At 42.3% G+C, this 14,764-nt stretch overlaps 1 protein-coding gene across 1 annotated transcript in view; it reads right to left on the reverse strand.

Annotated features, from left to right (window-relative positions):
* Positions 1-11,888: 11,888 nt before the first annotated feature.
* FAM219A (family with sequence similarity 219 member A) overlaps positions 11,889-14,764 on the reverse strand; it is a 54,741-nt gene continuing 51,865 nt past the window's right edge. Inside the window, 1 exon segment of the mRNA XM_030293172.1 lies at positions 11,889-14,763. Coding sequence (XP_030149032.1) covers positions 14,594-14,763 — 170 coding nt within the window. The 3' untranslated portion in view covers positions 11,889-14,593.

Raw genomic sequence — 14,764 nt, forward strand, 5'->3', positions numbered from 1 at the left:
CTCTGTATCCTGTGGATAAATACTAGTAGTGCAATTGCTGTGTCGTAGGGTAGTTCTATTTTTAGTTTTTTGAGGAACCTCCATACTGTTTTCCAGAGTGGCTGCACCAGCTTGCATTCCCACCAACAATGCAAAAGAGATCCTCTTTCTCCACATCCTCACCAACATCTGTTGTTGCCTGAGTTGTTAATGTTAGCCATTCTGACAGCTGTAAGGTGGTATCTCAGTGTGGTTTTGATTTGTATTTCCCTGATGATGAGTGATGTGGAGCATTTTTTCGTGTGTCGGTTGGCCATCTGGATGTCTTCTTTGGAGAAGTGTCTATTCATGTCTTTTTCCCATTTCTTCACTGGATTATTGTTTTTTGGGTGTTGAGTTTGATAAGTTCTTTATAGATTTTGGGTACTAACCCTTTATCTGATATGTCATTTGCAAATATCTTCTCCCATTCTGTCAGTTGCCTTTAGTTTTGCTGGATTGTTTCCTTCGCTGTGCAGAAACTTTTTATTTTGATGAGGTCCCAGTAGTTCAATTTTGGTTTTGTTTCCCTTGCCTCCAGAGACGTGTTGAGTAATAAGTTGCTGTGGTCAAGATCAAAGAGGTTTTGCCTGCTTTCTCCTCGAGGATTTTAATGGCTTCCTGTCTTAAATTGAGGTCTTTCATCCATTTTGAGTTTTTGTGTATGGTGTAGGAAAGTGGTTCAGGTTCATTCTTCTGCATGTCGCTGTCTAGTTTTCCCAGCACCATTTGCTGAAGAGACTGTCGTTATTCCATTGGATATTCTTTCCTGCTTTGTCAAAGATTAGTTGGCCATATGTTTGTGGGTCCATCTCTTGGTTCTCTATTGTGTTCCATTGATCTGAGTGTCTGTTCTTGTGCTAGTACCATACTGTCTTGATGATTACAGATTTGTAGTATAGTTTGAAGTCTGGGATTGTGATGCCTCCTGCTTTGGTGTTCTTTTTCAAGATTGCTTTGGCTATTTGGGGTCTTTCCTGATTCCATATCAATTTAGGATTATTGTTCTAGCTCTGTGAAGAATCCTGGTGTTACTTTGATAGGGATTGCATTGAATATGTAGATTGCTTTGGTAGTATCAACATTTTAACAATATTTGTCTTCCTATCCAGGAGCATGGAATCTTTTTCCATTTTTTTTGTGCCTTCTTCATTTCTTTCATAATCTTTCTATAGTTTTCAGTGTATAGATTTTTCACCTCTTTGGTTAGATTTATTCCTAGGTATTTTATGGTTTTTTTTGTGCAACTGTAAATGGGATCGATTCCTTGATTTCTCTTTCCTGTCACTTCATTGTTGGTGTACAGGAATGCAACCGATTTCTGTGCATTGATTTTATATCCTGCCACTTTGCTGGAGTCATGGATCAGTTCTAGCAGTTTTTGGTGGAATCTTTTGAGTTTTCCATATAGAGTAACATGTCATCTGTGAAGAGTGAAAGTTTGACCTCCTCCTGGCTGATTTGGATGCCTTTTATTTCTTTGTGTTGTCTGATTGCTGAGGCTAAAGACTTCCAATACTATGTTGAATTAACAGTGGCAGAGTGGACATCCCTGTCTTGTTCCTCAGTTTTTCCCCATTGAGGATGATATTAGCGTTGGGTCGTTCATATATGGCTTTTATGATCTCAAGGTATGCTCCTTCTATCCCTACTTTCTTGAGGGTTTTTATCAAGAGAGGATGCTGTATTTTGTCAAATGCTTTCTCTGCATGTATTGAGAGGATCATCTGGTTCTTGTCCTTTCTTTTATTGATGTGATGAATCACATTAATTGTTTTGCGGATATTGAACCAACCCTGCATCCCAGTTATAAATCCCGCTTGGTCGTGGTGAATCATTTTTTTAATGTATTGTTGGATCCGGTTGGCTAATACCTTGTTGAGGATTTTTGCATCCATGTTCATCAGGGAAGATGTGTGTATTTTTGATTGTCTACTCATGTTTATGAGTGGGAGACTAAAAAGCTTACTGGAGGCTTTGAGCTGTGGGTGGGCTTTATCAACCATGAGAATCATTGTAGGATGGCTTGGCTAAACTACTTTTGTCAAATTCTGTCAGTATCTGTAGGTCTTTCCTCTTGGGCTGATCAGATCTTTCAGAAGAGACTCAATCTCTGGCCTGCAGGTGGTGACCTAGGCTGCCAGTGTTCTGAGAACCTAGTGGAGAAGAGAGGTGCTGTGGGGTTTTTAGGATTCAGTATGTAGAGGTTCACCTGTTTTCAATATGGTACCCTGCTTTCAACTGGGCCTGAGATCCTCACCAAAAGATAAGCCTTCTAACTTTTGCAGAGGTGGGGCAGGCAGTCACCCCATGGCATGGATAGAAGAGGGGATTAGTGGGTTTATCTGGGTTTTTTTTTTTTTTGAGAGAGAGAGAGAGAGGTAGAGGGGCAGAGGGAGAGAGAGAGAATCCCAAGCAGGCTCCATGCCCAGCACAGAACCTGAAGTGGGGCTCAATCCTATGACCCCGGGATCATAGCCTGAGCTGAAATCAAGAGATGCTAAACCAACTGAGCCACCCAGATGCCCCGGGTTTAACTGCTTCTTAAATGGCTTTCAAACAATCCTTATTTTAGCCTTGGTTCTTTCGCATCTTCAGTTACAGAGAAGCCTAGTATTACCAATTCCTGAGCTTTTTTGAAAATTCTGCAGTTTTAATTTGAATTATGTCTTGTGTTCCCTTCTGCTGGCTTGGATTCCGCTTTCCTCAGATCTGCTGTCAGGTACTACTTATTTATTGTACTTTCAAGCCTCTGAAATTTGGTACCATTGTCCCTTCTGTCTCTTATTACTCTTTTTTATTTATTTATTTATTTATTTTTCAACATTATTTATTTTTGGGACAGAGAGAGACAGAGCATGAATGGGGCAGAGAGAGACAGAGCATGAATGGGGGAGGGGCAGAGAGAGGGAGACAAAGAATCGGAAACAGGCTCCAGGCTCTGAGCCGTCAGCCCAGAGCCCGACGCGGGCTCGAACTCACTGACCGTGAGATCGTGACCTGGCTGAAGTCGGACGCTTAACCGACTGCGCCACCCAGGCGCCCCTGTCTCTTATTACTCTTGTGAGTTGATGTGTTAAACTCCATTTACAGGAGTTTTAGAGAGTTTCAGGAGAGAGTCAAATACATATGTAAATTTTAGCCCAGACAATTATAGTTGTATATTCCATGTACTAATCCTTGTCAATTACATGTTGCAAATATTTTCTTTCTGTGGCTTGTAGCTTCATTTTCTTTATAGTGTCTTTTAATGAACAGAAGTTCTTAATTTTAACATATATGAATTTATTAATCTCTTTCTTTATGTAGTACTTTTGTAACTTAAGAAATACAATCATACTCTAAGATAATGGAGATAATGTCCTATATTTTCTTCTAAAAGCTATAGTTTTACTTTCTATATTTAAGCCTTTAATCTGTCAGGAATTGCTATTGAAGTTGGGTGTGAGTTAGGAATCAGTTTTCTTTTTATCCATATGGCCAACCTATTGTCTCATTGAATAGTCTATCTCTCCCCCATCCACTGATTGTAATGCTACCCCAAGTGTGATATATCTTTTCCCATAGCTTTACTTTCAATCATCCTGTTGTATATTGTTCCCATATATATTTATATATGGCTCCGTATCTGATCTGTTTCATTCTCTATCAATCAATTTGGCTGTCCCTACAGTAATACTATGCTTTATAAATTTCTATAGCTTAGTAATAATACTACTTTCTGATTGGGCAAATCTCCTCCTTCTCTGGTGTGTTTTAGTTATTTCTGGGGCCTCTGCTTTTCTCTATAAATTTTAATTTTTAAAAAAGTCATCTCTATACCCAAGGTGGGATTGAACTCATGACCTCAAAATCAAGAGTTGTATTCTCTACTGACTGAGCCAGACAGACACCCCTCTATAAATTTTAGAAACAGCTTTTCAAATTCTTCAAAAAATACTGTTGAGAATTGCTTTGAATTTTTATGTTGGTCATTCTTCCAATCCAAAAACATGTTATACTTCTCCATTTATTTATATTCTTAAGTATTAAAAGTTTTATATTATCCATATAGTTTTATACACAGATTTATTTCTACTTACTTTTGTTTCTTCTTGCTAGAATGATATACATATATGTATGTATCTGTGTATATATCTTTTAATTTTTATTTAGAAATATTTATTTTTGAGAGAGAGAGAGAGAGAGAGAGAGAGAGAGAAAGCATGAGTGAGGGAGGGGCAGGAGAGACAGGGAGAGAGAGAAGCCCAAGCAGGCTCCACGCTGTCAGCACAGACTTGATGGGGGCTTGATCTCATGAACGGTGAGATCATGATCTGAGCCAAATCAAGAGTCAGATGCTTAACCTACTGATCCACTCAGGCACCCCTATATAGATATATATTTTAAATTATGCTTCCTGGGGCTCCTGGCTGCCTCTGTAGGAAAAGCACACCACTCTGGATCTTGGGGTCATCAGTTTGAGCCACAAGTTGGGTGTAGAGATTACTTAAAATGAATAAATACGTGAAAATTTTTAAAAAATAAAATAAAATAATGCTTTCTAAATATTTGCTGTTGATGTAAAGAAATGTCAAAAAAGAAATGTCATTGACTTTTTATCTTATATCACCCAACTTTCTAAGTTCTTATTCTAATAATACAACTGTATTATCTGTAAATAATAAGGTTTTTGTATTCCTTTCTTACCTTTGCATCTACATGATATTGTTTTCCAATATACAACTTACCTCATGCTTTCCAAATTTTGGCTCTTTTCTTAAATTTAACAAATTAAAAATCACAATTATTTTCATTGACATTGGTTGCTTAAATTTATCTTATGTTTACTAATTTCTTAGCTCACCATTCTTTTTTGCATCTCGGACCTTCCTTATGTGATTACTTTCCTTCTCCCCAAAGTACGTCCTTTAGAAGTTCTTTTATTACAGGTCTGATGGTAGTAAACACTTTAGTTTTTGTTTGCCTGTAAATATCTTTATCTTACTTTTATTCTTGAAAGGAAGAGAGTTTGAAAATAATTTTTCTCTGCCTGTTTTAAGGTCATCTCTTAAGCTGGTGTACGAAGTTCCACTGTGAGGTACCAGAGTGTGAAATTCCTTTTATTTAATTCTATATCTGTGGATTCATTTCTTTCATTAGTTCTGGAAATTTTGGAGCCTTTTTCTCTTCAGATAATGCCTATTCTCTTTTCTGCTCCTTCCTTCTGAGACTCTGAGTAGATGTGTATGGGATCTTCTGTCTTTTCATATTGCTAATGTTTCTTTTATATTTTTAACACTGGGTCTCTTGTGCTGCATTCTGGGAATTTCTTTTGCTCTTTCATTTCACTGACATTTAAAAACAGTTCTTTTTAAATTCCAGTTAGTTAACATACAGTGTTGTATTATTTTCATGTGTACCTTTATAGTGATTCAACAATTCTATATATCACCCAGTGCTCATTCCAACAAGTACACTCCTTAATCCCTATCATCTATTTAACCCATCCCTCAACCCACCTCACCTCTGATAACTATCAGGTTTGTTCTCTATAGTTAAGAGTCTGTTTCTTGGTTTCTCTCTCTCTCTCTTTTTCCCTCTTTGCTCATTTGTTTTGTTTCTTAGATTCCACATGAGTGAAACCATGGTATTTGTTTTTATTTCACTTAGCATTATACCCTCTAGCTCTATCCATATCATTACAAATGGCAAGGTTTCACTCTTTTTTATTGGCTGAATAACATTCCATTGTGTGTGTGTGTATATATATATATATATATATATACCATATCTTCATTCATCAGTGGATGGACACTTGGGCTGCTTCCATATCTTGGCTATTGTAAATAATGTGCTATAAACATAGAGCTGCACGTATCCCTTTGAATTAGCGTTTTTGTATCTTTGGGTAAATACCTAGTAGTGTGATTGCTGGATCATTGGGTAGTTCTATTTTTAATTTTTTAAGGAACCTCTACAGTGGCTGTACCAGTTTGCATCCCATCAATGGTGTCAGAGGGTTCTCATTTTTCCACATCTTCACCAACCCCTGTTTGTTCTTGTGTTGTTGATTTTAGTCATTCTGATAGGCGTGAAGTAATAGCTCATTGTAGTTTTGATTTGCATTTCCCTGATGGTAAGTGATAATGAACACCTTTTCATGTGTCTGTTGGTCATCTGTATGTCTTCCTTAGAGAAAGATTTGTTTCTTGTCTTCTGCCCATTTAAAAATTGGATTATTTCTTTTGTGGGTGAGTTTTAAAAGTTCTTTATATATTTTAGATATTAACCCTTTATTGGATATGTCATTTGCAAATACCTTCTCTCATTCTGTAGATGCCTTTAAATTTTTTTAAATTAAAAATTAAAAAAAATTTTTGAAAAGTTTATTCATTTACTTTGAGAGAGAGAGAGAGAGCTGAGGAGGGGCAGAGAGAGGGGGAGAGAGAGAATCCCAAGCTGGCTCCACACTGCCAGTGCAGAACTTTACTCAGGGCTCGATCCCACAAACCATGAGATTCATGACTTGAGCCAAAACCAAGAGTCTGAAGCTTAACTGACTGAGTCACTGAGGCAACTCCTGTAAGGTTTCCTTTTAGTTTTGTTGATTGTTTCCTTGCCATGCAGAAGCTTTTTATTTGATGTAGACCTAATAGTTTACTTTTGCTTTTGTATCCCTCACCTCAGGAGACATATCTAGAAAAAAATTGCTACAGGCAATGTTAGAGGTTACTACCTCTGTACTCTTCTAGGATTTTTATGGGTTTCAGGTCACACCATTATGTTTTAATCCATTTGAACTTTTTGTGGATAGAAAGTGGTACAGTTTCTTTCTGTTCCATGTTGATGTCCCATTTTCCCAACACCAGTTGTTGAAGAGACTTCCATTTTCCATTGGATATTCTTTCCTGCTTTATCAAAGATTAATTGACCATATAGTTGTGAGTTTATCTCTGGGTTTTCTATTCTGTTCTATTGTTTTGTGTCTATTTTGTGCCAGCACCATACTGTTTGGATTACTACAGCTTTTAAAAAATGTTTATTTACTTTGAGAGAGATAGAGCCAGCACAAGCAGGGGAGGGGCAGAGAGCTAGGGAGAGAGAGAATCCCAAGCAGGCTCCACACTGTCAGCACAGAGCCCAACGTGGGGCTTGAACCCACGAACCATGAGATCATGACCTGAGTCGAAATCAAGAGTCAGTCAACCAATGGACTGAGCCACCCAGGTGCCCCTGATTACTACAGTTTTTAATATAATTTGAAGTCTGGAATTGTGATGCCTCCAGCTTGGTTTTCTTTTTTAAATTTTTTTTTCAACGTTTATTTATTTTTGGGACAGAGAGAGACAGAGCATGAATGGGCGAGGGGCAGAGAGAGAGGGAGACACAGAATCGGAAACAGGCTCCAGGCTCCGAGCCATCAGCCCAGAGCCCGACGCGGGGCTCGAACTCACGGGACCGCGAGATCGTGACCTGGCTGAAGTCGGACGCCTAACCGACTGCGCCACCCAGGCGCCCCTTGGTTTTCTTTTTTAAATTGCTTTGGCTATTTGGGGTCTTTGTGGTTTCATACAAATTTTGAATTGTTTATTCTAGTTCTATGAAAAAATGCTGTTGGTATTTTGATAGGGATTGCATTAATCCTGCTTTGGATTGCTTTGGATAGTGGAGACATTTTAACAATATTTGTTCTAATCCATGAGCATGGAATGTCTGTTTCTGTCATTTCATTGATGCTCTTCAACTGTGTCTAATCTGCCCTTTGACCCATCCACTGAGTTTTTGGTTTTTATTTTTATTGAGTTTTGGTTTTAACACGTATATTTTTATTTCTAAAATTTCCATTTGGTTCTTTTTTACATTTGTCTGGTCTTTAAAAAATATAATCACTTGTTGCTTGCTCATTTTGATGATTTCATTTTTTAATGATTTTTTTAATGTTTATTTTTGAAGGAGAGAGAGACAGAGTGTGAGTGGGGAAGGGCAGCGAGAGAGAAGGAGACAGAGAATCCGAAACAGGCTCCAGGCTCTGAGCTGTCAGCACAGAGCCTGACGCAGGGGCTCGAACTCATGAGCTGTGAGATCATGACCTGAGCTGAAGTCGGGCACTTAACTGCCTGAGCCACTCAAGCGCCCCATCACATTTTATTTTTAATATTTCATAATTATTTTGTATTCTTTAACTGTTAAGGCAATATCTGAAGTCCTTGGTGGTTTTAGTCTGTGATCTGTTGTTTCTGCTGTCATATGGTGGTTTGTTTTCCTTTTATCTCTTATTGTGCACTCAGATTTGATTGACTTTACTCTGAAAGATATTTGGAAGCCTACATTCAGGATATTTTCCACTACGGAAGATATACATTCATCATGTGTGCATGTGTGTGTGTATGTGTGTTGTGGGGGAAGGGACCCAGAGATCACTAAATTTTCTGGTTCAGTTTGGAGTTTAAATTTAGTTTCTTCACCTTTCAGCTAGCTTATAAACTCCTGCTTATAGGGCTGATATTGGCATTCATCCTCAGGGCCTCCTTCTAAGTATACTTACCACTCATTTCCATGAGAGTCCAAAACAAAATAAAAAATGTTATGCAAGACCTAGTCGTTTTGAAACAGGAGGGCCCTTAGAGTTTCTAGGTCATCATACTACCAGAAGGAGAAGCCTTTCCTTCATTTTTAATCTCACTGCTGTCTGGATTTCACACGTCTCCACTCACTGAAGCTGTCTGGCCAGATTACTAAGGTTACTATATCCAAGAGATCCACATCTGTGTCGACAGTTGACTCTGACCTTTGTCTATAATGCTGTCTTTGTTGGTTTCTCTTTGGTTTTCCTCCTATTACCCAGTCTCCTTTTATGGCTCTTCTTCCTTTACTTTCCTCTTAAACAATCAATATTCTCTGAAGTCCACCCTTGACCTCCTTCTTACTCTTCCTTGGCAATCTCATTCACTCCTAGGACTTAGCTACCACGGTATGTTGATTTCAAAATCTGTATCTGTAGGCCAAACCTCTTCCCTTTGCTTCACATAAGTATATCCAACTACTCACCAGATATCTCTTGGAAGTCCTTGAATATTTTTGTCCCAAAATGAACTCTGAATCTCTTTTAATCTGCAATTCCAAATCTCAGTTGATAGAACTCTCCTCCAGTTGCCAGAGCCCCAAACCCAGGAGTATTCCTTACTGTCCTCTCTTCTTTATATCTAGATGGTGACCAAAAGCTATTGTTCTACTTTTTAAAATTCCCTCCTATTGAATGTCAAAAAGCAGGCAGGCACTCTCATATTTTTCTGATGGGCATGTAAATCATATAACCCTTATTATAGCAATTTGAAGTGCGTATCAAAAGTTTTTGAAGTGTGTATATCATTTCCCCCAACAATTTCATGTTTGAGAATTTATCCTAAGAAAATAGTTGAAGTCTACAGATGTACACAAATGGTTATACTAGCAAAATTTTATAAATATAAATTTGCAATAAGATTCCTTAAATATATTTGGTACATTCATAAAATAAAATACCATAGAGTCATTAAATGACATTATAGAATATTTTACACAAGAAGATGTACCTGGATATGTGGTTGTGTGAAAAGAGCAAGATTCAAATGTTAGTATACAATGTGACAGCCATTTCCATAAAAGATACTTGCTTCCTGAAAGGGCATATAATAGTAAATTAACAATGGTTAATTTGGATAGTGAGATTATAGGCCTTTCTTCTTTGTGCTTGTCTGAGTTATCCCAATTTTCTGCATGAGCACGTATTTATTTTATAAACATTATTTTAAAAATTCTCTCCTATTAAAAAAATTCCTTTTTCACTGTCACAGTCTCTCCTTATCTCTCACCTATACCCTCCTCCCTCATCTTTCACCGCCTCACTGTGAGCCTAGCCCTGAGCCCCAACTCTGCCTCCAAATCTCCTACCACTGTGGCTCCTCTCACCATAGCTAGCCTCTCTCTCTGCTCCGGTTCTTAATTCCTGGTGGATCCCTGTCTCTAGGTTGCCCTTTCCCATAACTCTTTTCTGCTGGAAGCCTCCTCCTTCAGTATCTTTTAGTAGACCTGCCCAGGAATGCTTTCCCCTTTCCAGCTCTTGTACCAGTACATCCACTGGGCAACCCTACTTTGTTTCCTTGTTTGCTGAGAGCTCTTCAAAGGCACAGCCTGGGCTTTCATTGTTATATCCGCATTGTGCCTGGCACATGTAGATACTCACCATTTGTTGGATGGTACACACAGATAAATTCTCTTAAGCAGAGTCACAAGTAGACTCACGATCTTGTCTCCATTTTGTGAAAGCAGCACAGACCCACTTGACCACTTACCTTCAAGCACAGACATACAGACACAAGAAGATTGTGATACATATTCATGAAAATATGCCTATAGCACATTTCCTGGCATATCCCACAGGCAGCCTTAGGGCCTTTGCATTTTCTTGATCACTCTGCCTGGAACCCTATTCTTTGAGCTCTTCACAGAGCTAGTTCTTCTCTCTTATCTTTCCAGTCTCAGTTCAATGTCACCACGAGAAGAGCTCTTCCATGACCTCTCTATTTAAGTAGTTCTGCCTGGTTACTTTCTATTTCCATTAATCTGTTTATTTCCTACTTAGCATTTTGGATAATTTATAAAACTTGTTTATTTCTTGATAATTATCTGTCTTTCCCTCCTCCTCTGTAGGGTAACAGGGCACCATGAGGGCAGAATTTTGTACTATTTTATATATGATTATAAATTCCATGACTAGGCAAATGAATAAAACACACACACGCGTGTGTATGCACACACACACACACACACACACAGCTACAAATAATTACAAACACATAGTGACAACCACACACTACCAGTCATTCAGACACACATGACCATACACTCTGGCCTGCCAGCCCACCCAGCCCCACTTACCGGGGGTCACAAACTTGTTGGCTTCCCAGGCCCACAGAGGTGGGTCTTTATAGACCTCCTTGATAGAGGTTGGAGCCCTGTAGGAGTCACTGTAGGTGCTGATGGGGGTCTTGGTCTTACGGAGAAGAGGAACATAGTGAGGTCTAGGGGATGTCGTGGTGGGCTTTACCTACCAAGGACTCCTGTAAGACATCAGTGACCTCCACCGCCTCCCAGATAGCCCACACCTCCAACCCCGGCAGGTGCCGCTAGCTGCTGTGACCCCTCCTATGGAGGATCTCTCAGCTTCTCTCCCCTACAACCTTCCTGCTCCTACCCCACCCTGCTTTCCCCTCTAGGATGGGCACTGCCCATTATGATATCACCTGGCTCAGCCCCATCCCTGGAGAGATGAGAGATCCAATTCCCTTCCCACCCCCAGCCTCTTACTGCCTCAAGCCTCTTTATTTATTTATTTATTTATTTAAAAAATTTTTTTAACGTTTATTTATTTTTGAGACAGAGAGAGACAGAGAGAGACAGAGCATAAACGGGGGGGGAGGGTCAGAGAGAGAGGGGAGACACAGAATCTGAAACAGGCTCCAGGCACTGAACCATCAGCACAGAGCCTGACGTGGGACTCGAACTCACGGATGGCGAGATCATGACCTGAGCTGAAGTCAGACGCTTAAACCGACTGAGCCACCCAGGCGCCCCACCTCAAGCCTCTTTAAAAAAGCCCAACTTCCAAGCCCAAGAGTTCAGAAGGTCTCTGGAGATCTTCTAGGCCAAACTTCTCACTTTGATGAAGAGAAATGGAGGTTACGAGGCATCAAGCGACTTGTCCAGGGTCATGTAGAAGGTCAGTGGCAGGCCTGGCCTCGAACCCATGAGTGGAGGCAGACTGAAATGTGTATTCAGAGAATCAGTTCTCTCTCCTTCACAGACCTCCTTCCCCTTGCCCACAACCCAGGTAGGGAGCTGAGGCTAGCTTATTTGATGCTTTTAATACCATTATTTGTGTTACACGATACACAACCAAGGATGATGGTCAATACTGCAATGCAAATGTTAAAAAAAATATTATACCCGGCTCATGTCTTCCACACACCTTCCTAGAAATAATTAGTGAGCACGGAGAAACCTGGCTGGTTGGCAGCCAGAGCTGAGGGTGGAGGGAGTGTTAAGGCAGTATCTACAAGGGGGAAGGATGACAGGGGGGCAAGCTAAGGCCTCGATTCCTCCCCTCCAACATCCCAGATAGGGGAAGGAGGGAACCACACACTCTCCTAGACCCAGAAGGTGCTGGTTGCCAGCTTCCTACTTCTCTCCACCACTTGTACACTGCCTCAGTTGGAAGCCCTTGCCTGCCAGGGAACTAGTATGTCCTGTGGGTAGGGAGCTTTCCCTGATTTCTCAGGGCCAGAGAGGTTGAGCAGTGGGCCAGTCATAGAGCAAGTCAGCAGCAAAGGCAGTAATCTATATGAGCCCTCATGGGGGCCCTGTCCAGAAAAGAGGAGGTACCCATGTTCTAGAAGGGTGAATCAGGGAGCCCAGGGTGATGGTAGTAGTGGTAGGAAGCTTGGCTCTGGGGCCCAGATGACAGGATGGGGATGCTGACCAGGATGGGAGAGATAGGCTCAGATGGGGGCCAGTACGAACCCTGTAGGCCCTGCAAGTGCCTTCTTTGTTCTTGCCTCCCTTTGGCATTTTCTCACCACTTAACCAGGGTCGCTGCTAGAGGAGGTAGCGATGGGTTGGAGGAACTGAAGGTAGAGAGCTGCACCTCAAAACTTTGGAGTTGGCAGTCCATAGGTGTGGTGCACAGAGAGGTGCTACCCTTCCTAAGCCAGCAGCCTCATTCTTTCTTCTCACTACCTTCCCCCTCCTTCAGCTCCCATCTCCCAGGAATGACATCCAGGGAGTGGGCTGTACATGTGTCCTCTTGCATGCTTGCAGCACGTGAGTGGTACATATGAGAGTGGATACACCAACATGTGTGGGTTGTCAGCATGGAGGGATGGGGAGTGTATACCCTGGTCCTTGGATATGGGGCTTGTGGGCATGAAACCTGAGCAGTCTTAGGCTATCTGTGCTTTCATTTTTCTTCACACAGGGGCAGGTCTACAATGCCCAGTGGCGGGGGTGGGGAGTGGTGGGTGGGCCTGGTAACCTCCTCGCTCTTGATTTTCATCCTCAGCTTTTCTGCCCTCTCCCCCCGACCAGCACCAGCAGCAGAAGCAGCAGTACACACATTCTGACTCACAGACACTTCACAGAGTTACACACACAACATATACCCTCCCACACATACATGTTCACAGACACACACACATGTATTCCCAAAAAGATCCCAAACATACACAGGTCCCTTAGGAACTTCCCCTCTCCTTTTCACACAGACATACAACTCAGGATGCCCAGGAGGTGCATTCAAAGACACATAGAGACCTTCCTACACACCTCCATGGAAATTCCTATGAAGAAATTCCTTTAGGTTTGAAAAGATCTTAAAAATAATTTCAGACACTGCTCATTTTACAGTTGAGGAAACTGAAGCCCAGAGAACACAAGTGACTTGCTGAAGATCACAGAAAGGGTGCCAGAGCCAGGGCCACAACCCCAGCCTCTGACTCCAGGTCCAGGGCTCTCAGTCCACTGCCGAGCAGCCTCTTACACTGTTAACAGACCACACAGTCCACTTCCCCACCACGGACACTCACATCTGTGACAGAAACAGACCTCTCCCAACACATAGACACAGATACATGCCCTGCCAGCCTCAGACACACACCCATTCTGCCAGGTTCTCCCTACCGTAAACATGCAATGCAACCACTATATTCTCCTACACTTGCTTCCTTGAAGATTCTTACTAGGAGCAGCATTTTGGGATCTTGGGCTAGAGAGAGATGGGAATGGGGCATTCGGGGCCCAGCCTTACCTCCGGCTTCCAGGCTGGGATGGAGACCAATGAACAGAAGCATAGGGGATGGGAGGAGTCAGCAGAGAAATAGATGCAGTGGTTGGGGGGGTGGGTGAGGACAGATCATATCACCCCAAACTCTGGCCTATCTCTAAGGCCCACCTTACCCTCCTCCATGACCCAGAGAGTACGGAATGGGTGTGAATGGGGCAAAAAAGGAGGAAGAAGGCAGTGATTCTATGGATGGGGGGCAGTATTCCACTGGGCAGCTTTGCCAGGCTTCCCATCTGGAGATGAGGGGGGAAACACAAAAAGTTATATGGGCCGGCAGGGGGCATGTGGAAGGGGCTCTGAGTGCTGGGCCCTGCCCCACAGCCCTGGACCTTTCTCCCTCCCAGCCCCTTTCCTTGTCAGGCTGGGCTGGGGACTCATGGCTTCACTGGGGTGGGCCAAGCCCCTGGCTTCGTGATCCCTCCCCCACCCATTAGTGTTGTCCTCCCTGATGTCTAGTCCTTTCTCTCCCCTACCCCACTGCAGCTTTGGGGAGGCGGGCAGGGTGCTGGGCAAGGTCCCCCAAGTAACTGAACAAAACAGCCCCCACCGCTCCTCAGCCCCCGGGATGGAGAAAGACCGGGTTTTGGTTTCTCCGGCTCCATGAACACACAGAGGTACACGTCCTACCATAGGAGGAAGCAATGACTGTTACGAGGTTGGCGGCTGTAGGGGACACAGGGCCAGGGGCAGGCAGAAGAGCTGGGGAGGGGTTGGCCCCTACCCTGTCCAGCCTGACCCTCGGGGGCCCTGCCCCAGGCGGCCGCAAATGCCCCGCCCGCTACTGATATTGCAGGCGGTGGAGGACGTGGCCTGGCAGCACATGCAGGTGGGGTTCACAGACTTGGGGGGGATGAGGTCCAGGTCCTCGTCATCAGGTATCTCATCTAA

This window comes from Lynx canadensis, chromosome D4 (genome assembly GCF_007474595.2).
Source record: "Lynx canadensis isolate LIC74 chromosome D4, mLynCan4.pri.v2, whole genome shotgun sequence".
Classification (NCBI taxonomy): Eukaryota; Metazoa; Chordata; class Mammalia; order Carnivora; family Felidae; genus Lynx; species Lynx canadensis.